At 36.8% G+C, this 14217-nt stretch overlaps 1 protein-coding gene, 1 long non-coding RNA gene and 2 pseudogenes across 2 annotated transcripts; 1 reads left to right on the top strand and 3 right to left on the bottom strand.

Moving 5' to 3' along the window:
- Positions 1–54: 54 nt before the first annotated feature.
- Positions 55–1768, bottom strand: LOC117630529 (annotated as a pseudogene).
- A 2278-nt stretch (positions 1769–4046) lies between these two features.
- Positions 4047–6614, top strand: LOC117632176. Its single transcript, XR_004586437.1, has 2 exons — positions 4047–5038; positions 6331–6614. It is a non-coding gene; the product is annotated as an uncharacterized LOC117632176 (long non-coding RNA).
- Positions 6615–7387: 773 nt separating this feature from the next.
- Positions 7388–10171, bottom strand: LOC117630528 (annotated as a pseudogene).
- A 1921-nt stretch (positions 10172–12092) lies between these two features.
- Positions 12093–14175, bottom strand: LOC117631531 (putative F-box/FBD/LRR-repeat protein At4g03220). Its single transcript, XM_034364754.1, has 3 exons — positions 12914–14175; positions 12629–12808; positions 12093–12507 (listed from the first exon to the last, which is right to left on the bottom strand). Exons 1-3 carry the CDS (start codon positions 13985–13987, stop codon positions 12250–12252), a joined length of 1512 nt encoding a protein of 503 aa, XP_034220645.1. The 5' UTR covers positions 13988–14175; the 3' UTR covers positions 12093–12249.
- Positions 14176–14217: the final 42 nt, after the last annotated feature.

Raw genomic sequence — 14217 nt, 5'->3', positions numbered from 1 at the left:
CAAAATATTAAGAGCACAAATAAAGTCTTCCGAAAATATCAAAGATTCTTCCTTTCACTCCCAAATGATAACTGTGGAAGTGGAAATCATCTTGCTTCTACTCCTTCTCACTATCTCTGCTTCAGCTTTTGATTGATAAGAATCCACACTAAAAGGAAAGACCATTTTCTTCAAATTTTGAGCATGCTCAAGGATATACCGTGCAAAATCAGTTCGATTAGACCCGTCGCAAGGCCCTATGGTTACCTCCTCAAGCTGATGAACGAAAGCAAGGTTTTACATTTTCCAGAATTCCGTACCAAATCCAGATGCCTGAAAATATACAAAAAGCAACAAGAATATACAAACAATTTAATTTAAAATTACCACAAGAAAAATATGTGTGTGCATGACAGGGAGATCAATAGGCAACATAGACTTAACATACATTTTTGCGATAAAAGGGATTTGTACTTATGTACAAAATTTTCAAATTAGGCATTCCTCGAAGAAGAGAGACCAGTGCTGGAACAAGGTCATCATCCAAGTTCCTAGTCCGCGCTTTCAATTTACAAATATTATCTAATCTTGGTGCTGCCATGGAACCTTCCTTGAAGGCCTGCATGTTTAAACAAGAAAAATTCTTAGTTTGGAAGAGGACAAGAACATATACTTCTACAAATTTTTCCTTCAAATGATTCAAATTGCAAAATATCTTGTTTTTAAGAAGAGGGGTCTCGACTTTACCTCAATGGTCTCTGCGCTTATAGTAAGAACTTTTGCAGAGCGTATGCTGCAAAGAAGCCCAAATACGTTGTAAAATTCATTTACCGGGGGCTTTAAACAAAGCTTCTTCCAAACTAGTAAATTTTCCCAGATTTTGGCTACACCACATATTGCCATGCAATATCAATCTTTTGAGATTTGGAGCAAAAATCTTCAATGATTTGCTGCTTGTTTCTTAAATACATATATATATTCAAGCTTCTCACCGGAGATATTAAGATGCTCGAGGTCACCAACACCATCAATCGAACAAGAAAAGTTTTCCAAAGACGAACTTTCAATGGTGATATTTCGTGCCCCTTTAATTCCACAAAGCATTAACTTCTTAATGCATTTGCAGGAACACGAGATCCATTTGAAAAACCTCTCGTCTACTATTTTAACATCTTTCAGTATCAAGCAATGGAGATTACTGGAAAAGGATAGAGAAGGCGCTTCCAAAATTTGCTTACGCATTTCCACTGATAAAGAGCGCAAAGATTGAGAAAGAAAGACGCAAGATGGCAACGAAAACGTATTGTCCGGGAGAAAGATACGAAGATGAAGCTCTTCAACTTTACACTTCAATGCATTGCGAACCCACCTGGTTACTCGTAAATTATCATCAGAAAGCTGCTCAATTGTTTTGCTCGGATAGAAATGCCAATCCATGCAGAAGCGCTGCAACCTATTATCACCACGATAGAACCAGTATCTATCCCAAGAATTTGTCACCCTCACTTTATTCTGTTGGGTTTTTATTATTTCTGACCAAGTACGATTTTTTTTCCACCGTCATTACTTCTGACCAATAAGTAGCAAAATCCACCACCGGAACTGATAGATGTAATTGTCTGCATCTTTTGGAGACAGAACCGACTCGCGTGAGGTCTTTGAAAGGGAGCGGGGAAAGGATAAGATGAGCAATGTCATCCGGAAGATCACTAAATCTGTCCGTTAAACTTTCAGAAGAAGAAGTTGCTTGAGTTTGATAACTTGCGGATGCCGCCGGTAACTTACCCATGAAATTATAGGCTTAGGGTTTACGGTTTAGGGACTGCTGATCAATGCAGTATTGGAACTACAATAGATATACACACATGAGAAAAACCCAGTTATACTCTGCAGCTAAGCGAGATGCAAATACCCAACTAAACTCTCACAGAATCAACTCATTTTAGAAAACCCTAGAAGAAATTTCAAATCAACAACAATGACATATTTTCCAAAAAGAAAGTGGTACAATTAGACAGCAATGTTCTAACTTGAAATCAGTCGGCAAACAAATCACTTACCCGTGGTGGCCGCAATTTCTCCTTGGGACCAAATCTGTTCTTCTCTATGCTGAGAGAGTTTCAATAGTTAAATTCTCTAAATATTGGTCTCTAGAAAGAGTTTTGTATTTTTGTTGATGCGAATAACTTTGTTTATATATTGGTCTTAACCTAGCTTGGAGCACAATTCAGAGTAATTACATGTATTAATCCACTTAAAATCCTCATCAAATAAGGTTTATATCTAGAAATCAAACCTGATATCATCAAGCCCATATATATATATATATTCAATAAATTCCATATAAAATAAAGGGAGATTCACTATTATACCCAATATAGGAGCCCAAATTATAAATAAAAAAACCCTATATGAAATGGACTTTAGAAACACATCCAAAGCTCATTTACAACATAACAAAAAAGCTTTTAATTTCTTTTAAATTACAAAACTGCCATTGATTTCTTAAAACAAACTCAACTCCAAAATCTCATAAAAAGAAGCCCAAAACACTTAATAGGACATCAAAGTAATTTAATAATCAAAATTAAATTCAATACGGTCAGATTTCATTTTTTGGGTTTATTTATAGAAATTAAATAGTGTAAGGTTTATTTATAGTTTTAGTTCTAAGAATAAATATATGACTAAATATCTCTAAAAAAGGCCTACTTGAGCCCATTTGCTCATCTGTTGTTGGTGTTGGAGAAAAGAAAACCAATGGGCTTCTCTTCTCAAAACGAAAACTTGCTCAAACCAGCCGGATATCATTCTGACTAGTTATATTGACAATTATGTTTGTGCACCGGTCGCCACCGAATCAAAACCCATCTCTATGAATTTGATTAATTAGGGGATTGGATTTGGGACATTTGTTCTTTGTGATATTTTTCTTTTTTCCTTTTTGTTTGTTTGAAATTTTGAGGCTTTTTTGAATACTGAAACAGCCATTGTTAACGGAGGCGTACAGTTTTGGTAAATAGAGACGTTGCTGTGATGGTGGTTCTTGTGAAAAGGCGCAAAATCGTGGCTGTACGATTTCGCTCTATCGAGGCCTGTTTATGTATCGTTTGGGGTTGGGGCAGGCTTGGGTGGCTGGGTTGGTGGTTGGTTACAGGGAGGTGGTGGCTGGCTGGGGTTGGGTGGGGTGGGGACTGTTGGCGGGCGTCGGGGTTGGGAGGAGGAATGGAGAAAGATGTTTTATTTTTATTTGAAAACTTGTCGCAACATGAGATCCATTTGAAAACTTGTCGCCATCTAATAGTTTAACAAATCCCAGATTTAAGGAATGGAGATTACTGGGAACTTCACTGATACAAAGATGAAGGCTCTTCAACATTACATCGTACTGCATTGTGAATCCATGTATTTACTCCAAAACTATCATCACAAAGCTTCTTTTCTGCTTCGCTTGAAAATATAGCGCTGCAACCTCTTATCACCACGATCGAACAAGTATCTATCCAAACAACTCATCAGGATCCTCCTCACTTTGTCCTGGTAATATGGACCAAAACACACTTCCGGAACTGATAGATGTGACTGTCTGCATCTTCTACTTTCTAAAATTTTTTTTATAAATTGTATAGCAGGCTATACTCGGGGTTTTTTAATTATAAAAAATAATATCGCCGCACGGCTAGACTATTTTTGACATGGGGCGAAGCTGGCGCTGGGGCAGCCCGTCCTCTCTTTTTAATTAAAAATAATATAGTCGCGCGGCTTTGAAATATAAATAGTATAGCCGCGCGGCTATACTATCTTCCCCGGCAAAGCTAGCGCTAGCCGGCAGGCGGGTCCCGCTTTTTTAAATTATAAATCGTATAGCCGTATGGCTATACCCGGGGTTTTTTCGGAAATAAAAATCGTATAGCCGTGCGGTTTTACCGGGGTCGTTTTTGTATAAATAGTATAGCATGCTCAAGGATATACCGTGCGAAAATCGGTTCGATTAGACCCGTCGCAATGGTCTATGGTGTTACCTCCTCAAGCTGATGAACGAAACCAAGGTTTTGCATTTCCCAGTATTCCATACCAAAGCCAGATGCCTGAAAATATACAAAAGCAACAAGGATATACAAACAATTTAATTTAAAATTACCACAAGAAAAATGTGTGTGCATGGCAGGGAGATCAATAGGCTACGGTGAGTCCGCTCTGATTTTGGAGTGGACGTGGCAAAATGAGGAGTGGTAAATTGTTTTTCTTCAAGAAAACGAAAGCCCTAGCCGCGAAGCTTCGGTTGTTGCTGATTTTGGCGGGTGAGATTTGAGAGAGAGCGCGAGAAATCGATGGGTAAAGGGGAAGCAGAGGAGGAAGGGCCTACTTTCAGGGATACAAGGTGATATCATTGTGTGTACTGTGGCGTCTGCAGGTCCAAAAAGAACCTGATTGCTTCTCACATCCTCACTCACCACAAGGTTTCAGTCCTTTTTAATTTTGGTTTTCTACGGTCCAGTTATGAATTTTTATGAATTGGGTTTTCGAATTTGAGGGATTTACTGTTGTGGGTTCATTTGGTTTTTGTATTTTAAACAAAATCTGAAGCTGGGTTGTCTTCAGATTGATTATGTTAATTTTTACTTATAATTTGCTTACTTTTGTTACCGGAAGAGATGGAAATGGCCAAAGAGGCTGATGGGGATGGGGAAGGAGAGAGGGAAAAATCCAATACTTGCCAAGAATGTGGTGCTACTTTTAAGAAAGTGTCTGAAGTTGTCTTAAGGAAACCAGCGGCAGCTTGTATAGCTTGATGTTGCTACCGATTAGTTTGATAGCTTCATTACAGCTGATTGTGTCTATAACTTTCCTTACTTTTCCGGTGAACGTCCTGTAATTTTCGCATCAATTGAAGATAAGTAAACGACGACGATTGGGTGTTGTAACCTGGAAAGGGCTGCGATTGTGGCAGAACCGGTTCAGAGTTGAGACGAATCAGAACGACGGCTCTGTTGTACCTTAGGCTGAAAAGTAAGAGCTCCGTCGGTTCTGGGTTTGAAAAATCCTGGTTAATTTTGAGGTAATTCTTAATAGTCATATTTTGTAACCCTAATTTTTAACAATTTCTGGGGCGTGGGGTTTTCTTGGCTCCGGTTGTGTAGACGCTAATAGGGTTTGGCTCAAACTTTCATTGTATTATCAATCTTTTTCGTAATTTAATGAAGTTAAAAATTGAAAATTAGAATTGGAGGTTAATGATTGTTGTTCATATATTTCACTGACATTGCGGAAGAAGACATAGTAATCTTTCTCGGTGTCTGTCAATTTAAGCTGTGTTGCTTGAATTGAATTTTAGACAACTCCTTTAAATTTTGGATCACCATTCTCAATTTCATTCACCATTTTCAAAGTGTTTAATGAAACCAAGAAGTTGGGATAGTTTTCAGAGGGACCTTTGAGCTCTGCTAGTTGTGAAGTATTTGGCATCGCTGTATCAGCATGAATGTTGTACACGGGCACTCGTATTGCTTCTAGGAAAATCTAAATTTTTACAATGTTCTGATGAGCTGTATTTGGCATCTGTTTAAGTTTTAAACTTGTGCAGATGTTTAAGCCTAGGCTTTTCCTTCTGGGGCTGGTTGGTTCTTATGGGGCAAATGGGATGTCATACATGGACATTTTGTTTAGGACTTCCATATCAATATTTTGTCTGAGTTTGTCATCTCTTGTTTTGCAAGCGTGTATTGCTTTCTCCATTCAGTTGGGTTGTATTTGGAATGATATAGATATCACTAGATTATGGTGTGCTTCATATCTTATTGATAGTTTTTGGGGTTCTATTCACTTGGTGTTCTGGTGCCCTCTGATGCTCATGTGTTCTTAGTGCTTTGTGTGGATGAAGATAAGTGAGTTCCATTGACTCGGCTCTACTCTGTTTCTTGCTGTTCCTGAAATTCATCCCTCTTAATTGTGCAATCATTTCTTTCGTTTAATGCGGTGTTGGTGAATTTTATTTTTAATCGTGAGTTAAGGCTTGAATTTATGTTCCTTCTTTGATTTTATTTTGCCTTGGCTTTTGGTCTGGTCTACTTTCTGAGAAGCGAGTTAGGATCTGGTTACATGCTTATGTTGGTTGGAAGCTTTGAAATCTTACTATTTTGTGAAATTGATGCAATGCAAAGCTGAAAATAAATTCTAACTGGTTTTGATAGGAGATATTTCCTAGTACATGGTTTTATTGCTTTCTCCTCTGGTTGTTGATTTATGCAGTGATGCAGTATGCAATCTTATTGGGATTTGGCTTTTAAATTAGTTTTCATATATGTACTGTTATTGTATCAATATTAAAGAATTCTCTGTTGTCATCTCCAGGTTCTTGACAGGATTTAATCGATTCAGATGATTAACGATGCGCTCTTATGCCTGGACCATAGTGATTTATATAGCCTTGACGTCGACCTGCGTCGGTGATATATTTGGTGACTTGAGGTTTGATGACACCAATTTCTTTGGTTATAGTTGGAGTGTATTAGAGTGCATCCTTGGATTATTGACGCTTTCGGGTCATCAATCAGCTGGAAGAAAGTATTTTATCTTCTAGTTGTGTAGGATCATTGATTATCTGTGATGATTATATTGCCGCAGTTGAGAAGTAATTCAACCTGCGTAATATTTCGGAAAAGGTCGGCGGAGAAAAAAGAAAAAAGAGTAGGCTATACTCATGGTTTTTATAAAAAATGTACAGCCACTATACGACGGTGTTTTATTTAAAAATAGTATAGCCGCACGGGTATTCTTTTTGACACATGGCAAAGCAGCGCAGGTGCTAGAGTCTTTTTAAAAGTATAAATAGTATAGCCGTGCGGCTATATTGGGGGTTTTTTAAGAAAATAAAAATCGTATAGCAGCTCTGCTATACAATTTTTGAAACGTGGCAAACCGGAGCAGGGGCCAGGTCCCATCTTTTTTTATTATAAATAAATAGTATGCCGCACGGTTATACCCGTGGTTCCTCCAAAATACAAAGCGTATAGCCACACTGCTATACTACGATTTGTACTATAAAATAGTATAGCCGCGCGGCTGTACTGTTTTGACACACAATCCCAGTTAAACTCTGCAGTTAAGCAAGATGCCAAATACCCAAAGGCATATATTCCAAGTACTACCGCTGTCAACTCATTTTAGAAAACCTAAGCGAAATCAATGACGACAACAAATTTTTCAAAAAGAGAATTGTACAATTAGACAGCAATCAAACTTGAAATAAGTCTGCAACCAAATCACTTACCACGGTGCCCGCAAATTCTCCTTCCGGGCGAAAGAGTCGTGTATTCTGTCGATGTGCATAAGTTTCTTTACATATTGGTCTTGACCTAGCTTGGAGGACAATGCAGAGTAATTACTTGTTTTAATCCACTCAAAATCCTCATAAAATAAAATAAGGATCCATAATTGGCGTTACCAGTCCCCACCACCTTTTAGAATCTTTCCTGATTAACTTTCTTTGAGGAGAAATCAAGGCCTTGTATTCAATAAATTCGATATAAAATAAAATAAATGCCTACTTGCTAAAATCCAGCCCTGATTAAGTTTCTTTTCTGTTTGCCCTGGAAAAAAGAAAACCAATGGGCTTCTCATAACTCTAACTTGCTAAAATCAGCCCTATATGATTCTAGGTTAAGGTCATGTGAGAGTTAATGTGGAGTGCGGTTGACTATTTTTTTCTTTTCAAAATTATATCTTCCTCTTTCTTTTTTTTTCCTTCCCCATATTATTAATTTTTGTGCCTTGCAAGACAATTAGGTTGAGTGAAGCAAACTGCAAAGGGGATATTAATTAACTGAGAAATATTGCAGAAATGTCAAATAAAGGTAGGATGAAATTTTGTAATCTAAGTGAGTTTTATACCAAGAGTTGATCCTTACATTACATGCATCCTCATTATACCTTTGACTTGTGCAAACTATCAAAGACATACATAAAGTTTTCCAAAAATATCAAAGATTCTTCCTTTTCTTACATCCTAGAAAGCCCTTCCTCAAACTCTGAGGCCCCGTTTGGTTCACTGAACGGATTTGAGGGGAAATCACTTCTCATGTCATTTCTCAAGGGATGGGAAATGAAAGATTTCTTTCCCACGTTTGGTAATGTGGAGAAAGTAAATGGGAGATTTCACTTTGTTTCCTTTTCCGTGTTTGTTTTGAGTATGAATGAAAAACAAAGTTTGTATAATTTTTCAATTATACCCATATTAAATCAAATAAAAAAAAGAATGCATTTAATGATACATTGTAATTCTAAATTGTTCATGTGGACAAAATAGTCATGAAAAATGTGCATTGAATGTTGGCTCATTTTCCCAAACTTCTCCATAAGGAGGGAAAACAAAACTCAAGTTGAGAGGAGAGCTTCACTTTCCCCCCTATTTTCCCATGTGCCAGGCAATCATTTCCCATGCTTGGACTTACCAAACATGGGAAAGCAATTTATTTCTCATCCCCAAACCTCATTTCCCATGAAGCAAAATGGGGCCTGAATGACAACTGTGGCAGTGGAAATCATCTTGCTCCTAATCACCATCCTTGCTAAAACTTCAAATTGCGTATCTTCAAAATTAAGAAGATTGACCATTTTCTTCAAATTTTGAGCATGCTCGAGGATATACCCTGCAAACTCGAGTTCATTAGACATGTTGTCGGGATACTCTATGGTTACCTCCTTAAGCTGATGAAGAAAAGCAAGGTTCTGTAGTTTCCAGTATTCTATACCAAAGCCAGCTGACTGAAAATAACAAAAAGGCGACAATCATAGACGCATTAGTTTAAAATTTACCACAAGAAAAAGTATGTGTGTGCATGAGAGGGAGAACAATAGACAACATAGACTTTACTTACAGTTTGGGCATCCCAGCTCCGTGAGTTAGTAGTCTTCATGGACAAAAAAATTCAAATTAGGCATTCCTTTGAGAAGAGAGGCCACAGCTGGAACAAGGTCATCATTCAAGCTCGTAAAATGCAGAGTCAAGTTACAAATATTATCTAATATTGGTACTGCCGTGGAACCATCCTTGAAAATAGCCTGCATGTTTTTCAAGAAAAAATCATAGTTAGAAAGAGGAAAATAACCTATGTTTTCACCTTTTTTTTTTTTTTGTTCTTTCAAATGATTCAAATTGCAAAAGGTCTGAAGGATAGATTTTTATTACCTTAATGGTCCTCTCGTTTATAATAAGATCTTTTGCCGAGCATATACTGCAAAGAACCTTGTCAAGTTCATTTACCCGAGGGTCTAAAAAAAGCTGAACTTTTTCCAAACTCATTAGTTTTCCCAGATTTGGGCTATACCTCCCATTGCTGCTGTTCCAGTTCAAGTTTTTAAGATTTGGAGCAAAAATCTTCAGTGAATTGCTGCTTATTTCTGGATAGCCATGAAACCATAGACATATATCTATCCCTTCAAGCTTCTCACCAGAGATATTCACATGCAAGATGTCACTTTGAATGAAACCATGAAAGTATTCCAAAGACGAACTTTCAATGGTGATATTTCGTATCCCTTGAATATGAACAAGCTCTAACTGCTTAATGCATTTGCAGCAACATGTGATCCATTTGAAAAACCTCTCGTCTTCTATTTTAACTAATACCAGTTTCAAGTAACGGAGATTACTGGGAATTGATAGAGACGGCGTTTTGAAAATTTCCATACTCAAACGCACTGATAAAGAGCGCAAAGATTGAGGAAGAAAGGGTGGCAACGAAAACGAGGGCACACCAGAAATACAAAGATCAAGCTCTTCAACATTACACCTTAGTGCATTATGAATCCACGTAATTACTCGAAAATAATCCTGCGTTGGTCTTCTGGTTAAAGAGAAATTCCAATCCATACAGAAGCGCTGCATCCTGTTATCACCACGACATAACAAGTATCTTTCCATAGAAGTCATCAGCCTCATGTAGTTTTCCAGCTGGCCCAGCCAATGCCAATGTGAACGAAAATCTACTACCGGAACTGATAGATGTAATTGTCTGCATCTTTTCGAGATGGCACCCACTCGAGTGAGGTCTTTGAAAGTGAGCAAGAAAAGGATATGATGAGCAACTTCATCTGGAAGATCACTGAATCTGTCTGATGTCACACTTTCTGAACAATTTCCTTGAGCTTCACAGCTTGCAGATGCCCCCAGCAACTTACGCTTGCGCCCCATAGACTGTTGTTGAGGACGGTGTTGGAGCTACAAGATATTTCCTTATTCTGCAACAACTTATCATAACCTAACCAGCAGCAATTTCACTTTCTGTGTGTCCTCATTAAATAAGAGCATTTGTACGTATTTCTATTGAAGCACAATTCAAACTATTTACCTGTTTTAGTCCTCATTAAATAAGGTGTCTTCGTCAAATAAGGTTTTATCCATGATTGGTCCACCAGAAATCCTCATCAAACAAGGTTACAATCATGATTGATGTTACCAATCCGACGTTTAGGATCTTTCATCTCTCCTTATTCAACATTTTTTTTTTAAAGAAATCAAGAAATTATTCATAAGACCAATAAACTCGATATAAAACCCAACTGAAATTCGAGGCCAAACATAATTAAATAAAAAAACAAAAGTAAAAATTCATAAGAAAAAACTAAAATAGTAAGGGGGTGTATTCAATTGGGATTTTAAAAGACTATTTTGGGATAAATAAGTCTTGTGGTATTCAATTAAGACTTTTAAATAAGAGATTTTCTATTTAAACCCCACACTTCTCTTTGTTCACCCCATATTCGAAGTTCACCTCAACTTCTAATTTAAATTTTCACAATTTCTAAGAAAACCCCACTATCTTCCCAAACTACCCTTAAATACACCCCAAGTTGGAAAAAAAATTAAATATATAGTTTTTCTATTTACACCCCACTATCTTCCTACTACAAACTATAGAAAAAAGCATATATCTAAACTGAATAGTAGGGAAAAAGATGAAGAAGACCCTATTTTTTGAGAAGAAGTTGAAGGTCTCTGTGCTTGCAGCAAGACAGACAGACTCACTAACTATTACATATATCGTTTACTATCAATGGAAAGAGATCCTAGACCAAATAAAGATTTCTAAATTAGAAATTAAATGAGGAGATATTTATTTGCATTGTAGACAAGAAGGTGCAACTTACCTCGGCAAGAACAAATTTCACTTACACGAAGGTACAATAATCATCTACTATTTACTTCTGATCATATAACATATCAAGTAAATATAAAATTTTAAATAAAAAATTAGAACAACTAAGCCATCAACATCCAAGCAATCAACATATGGAAGAGAATAAGATCATTGCAGCTAAGCAATCAACAAGCATTTCCTTCAGCTCCCACACATATTTTAAAGAGATAGGCTCCTCAACATTTTATATCTTTAAAAAGAAGAGTAATCTGGCAATAGGAGTTTGTGTTTTTCTAAAACTTAACATGAGGAGTGGTGGGGTGTGTCAGATGTGTGTATAGATGTACTAGGGTTAAGTATTAAGTTGGATGACTTTTTTGTCTTTTTACATAATAATAAAACTTACAGCTTAATGATTTAAGTATTGGGGTGAACAAAGAGAAGTGCAGGGTTTAAATATAAAATCTCTTAAATAATCTAAACAAGTCTTGTGGTATTCCATAGACTATTACCCTTTGTTTGGATAATTGAAAATTACATAGAAATCTAAAATAATGGAATTTATATTTCCATCATTTCAATTTCTCGCAATTGAAGATTTCAATGTTTGGATTTTTATATATCGAATTTTGTAAATTGCACTATGAAAATTGTGAAATGACGCCTATTTTTATTGAAATGAAACTTGGGAATTTGATGCCCCAATTTCCATGATTTTTAAAACTGGGATTTCAAAACTAGGTTCTTGAGAAGAAAAAACTAAAGTTGATTTCTCCTTCTCTCATGATTAAATTTAAAATTTTCTTTTTTAATTTCTATTTTGGGTTAAGGAGTGTCGGAATGCCGTTGATTTTTTTCAAAATGATATCTTCCTCTGTTTTTTTCCTTCCCCAAATTATTAAATTTGTATGCCTTGCAAGACAATTTAGGTTTGAGTAAAACAAATTGCGAGGAGGAGATATTATCTGAAAGATATAGTAGAAATGCCCTGTCAAAGTACCATGAAGTTAAATAATCGAAGCCTGAGTTTTATACCACGAGTCGATCCTTACATGTATCTTCATTTTAATTTTTTACTGGTGCAAACTATTAAGGATACACATAAAGTTTTCTGAAAATATCAAAGATTCTTCTATCTACTCCGAATGATAATTGTGGCAGTGGAAATCATCTTGCTCCTACTCACCATCTCTGCTATGACTTTTGATGGCTTTTTTTCATAATGAAGAAGGATGACCATTTTCTTCAAATTTTGAGCATTCTCGAGGATATACCTTGCAAACTGGATTTCATTAGACCCGTCGTCGGAATACTCTATGGTTACTTCGTTAAGCTGATGAAGGAAAGCGAGGTTTTGCAGTTTCCAGTATTCCATACCAAAGCCACTTGACTGAAAATATACAGAAGACAATAAACATATACAAGCAAATTAATTAATAAATAACTTGCCAAATTACCACAAGAAAAGTATGTGTGTGCATGAGAGGGAGATCAACGTAGACTTCACTTACCGTCTTGCCATCCAACATCCATGATCTAGCCTTTATGTACAAAGTATTCAAATTAGGCATTCCTCTTAGAAGAGAGACAACTATTGGAACCAGGTAATCATCCAATCTCGTACAGTGTATATTCAAGTTACAAAGATTATCAAATATTGGTGCTGCCATGGAACCTTCCTTGAAACACCCCTGCAAGTTTTTCAAGAAAAATAAAAATCTTAGTTAGAAAGAGGAAAATAACCTATATATGTTAATAACCAAAAGTTCTGAAAGGTAGAGGAGAGTATGTTTTACCAGAATGGTCTCCTCGCTTAGAATAAGAACTTTTGCGCAGCATATACTATAAAGAACCTCATATACATTGTCAAAGTCAAGAACCTGAGGAGCTAGAACAAGCTTAACTTTTTCCAAACTAGTGAATTCTCCCAGATTTGGGCTATTCCCCACAGTGCCTTTCCACTTCAAATTTTTAAGATTTGGAGCAAAAATCTTCAATGAAGGGCTGCTTGTTGCTGGATAGCTTTCTTCAAACCATAAAAACATATCTATAGTTTCCAGCTTCTCACCAGATATATTAAGATGCAACAGGTCACGACTAATCCAAGCACGAAAGTGTTCCAAAGACGAACTTTCAATGCTGATATTTCTCACCCCTGCGATATTAAGAATCTGTAACTTCTTAATGCATTTGCAGCAACATGAGATCCATTTGAACAACCTCTCGTCTGCTATTTTAAGATTTATCAGTTCCAAGTATAGGATATTACTGGAAAAGGATAGAGACGGCGTTTCCAAAATCTGCGTGTTCAAATTCACCGATAGAGAGCGCAAAGATTGAGAAAGAAAGACACAAGATGGCAACGAAAACGTATTGGCCAGACCACATATGCGAACATCAAGCTCTTCAACATTACACCTTACTGCCTTGTGAATCCACGTGATCACTCGAGAATGATCATCACAATACTCGTTTTCTGTTTCGCTCGAAACGAAACTCCAAGAAATGCAGAAGCGCTGGATCCTATTATCGCCACGGTAGAACAAGTATCTATCCACAGAATTCATCATCCTCAACTTATTCTGGTGGGTTCTTTTTATTCCCCGCCAAATTGCATCAAAATCCACCAGCGGAACTGATAGATAAAATTGTCTGCATCTTTTCGAGGCGGCACCCACTCGAGCGGCGTCTTTGAAAGTGAGGAAGGAAAGAATGATATGAGCAACGTCATCCGGAAGATTACTAAATCTGTCGTCTGTCACATTTTCAGAACAAGTTGCTTGATCTTCACAACTTGCAGATGCCGCCGGTAACTTACCCTTCCTCCTCAGTACTGTTATCATAGCCAGGGGCAATTTTTCTATGCGCATAGGCCTTTCTTTATATATTGGTCTTGACCTAGCTTGAAGCACTATTCAAACTAAAACTCCTTTCTTTACATATTGGTCTTGATCTTGACCTAACTTACCCTTTCTTTACATGTTTTAATCCACTAAAACTCCTCATTAGATAAGGTTCATATCCCTGATTGGTCTACTAAGAATCCTAATTATGAAGGGTTATCTCCATGATTGGTGTTACCAATCCTCATTAAATCTGA

This window comes from Prunus dulcis, chromosome 6, assembly GCF_902201215.1.
Source record: "Prunus dulcis chromosome 6, ALMONDv2, whole genome shotgun sequence".
NCBI classification, from domain to species: Eukaryota; Viridiplantae; Streptophyta; class Magnoliopsida; order Rosales; family Rosaceae; genus Prunus; species Prunus dulcis.
Note: the sequence above shows the minus strand (reverse complement) of the source record. Positions and strands in the feature narration are given on the sequence as shown.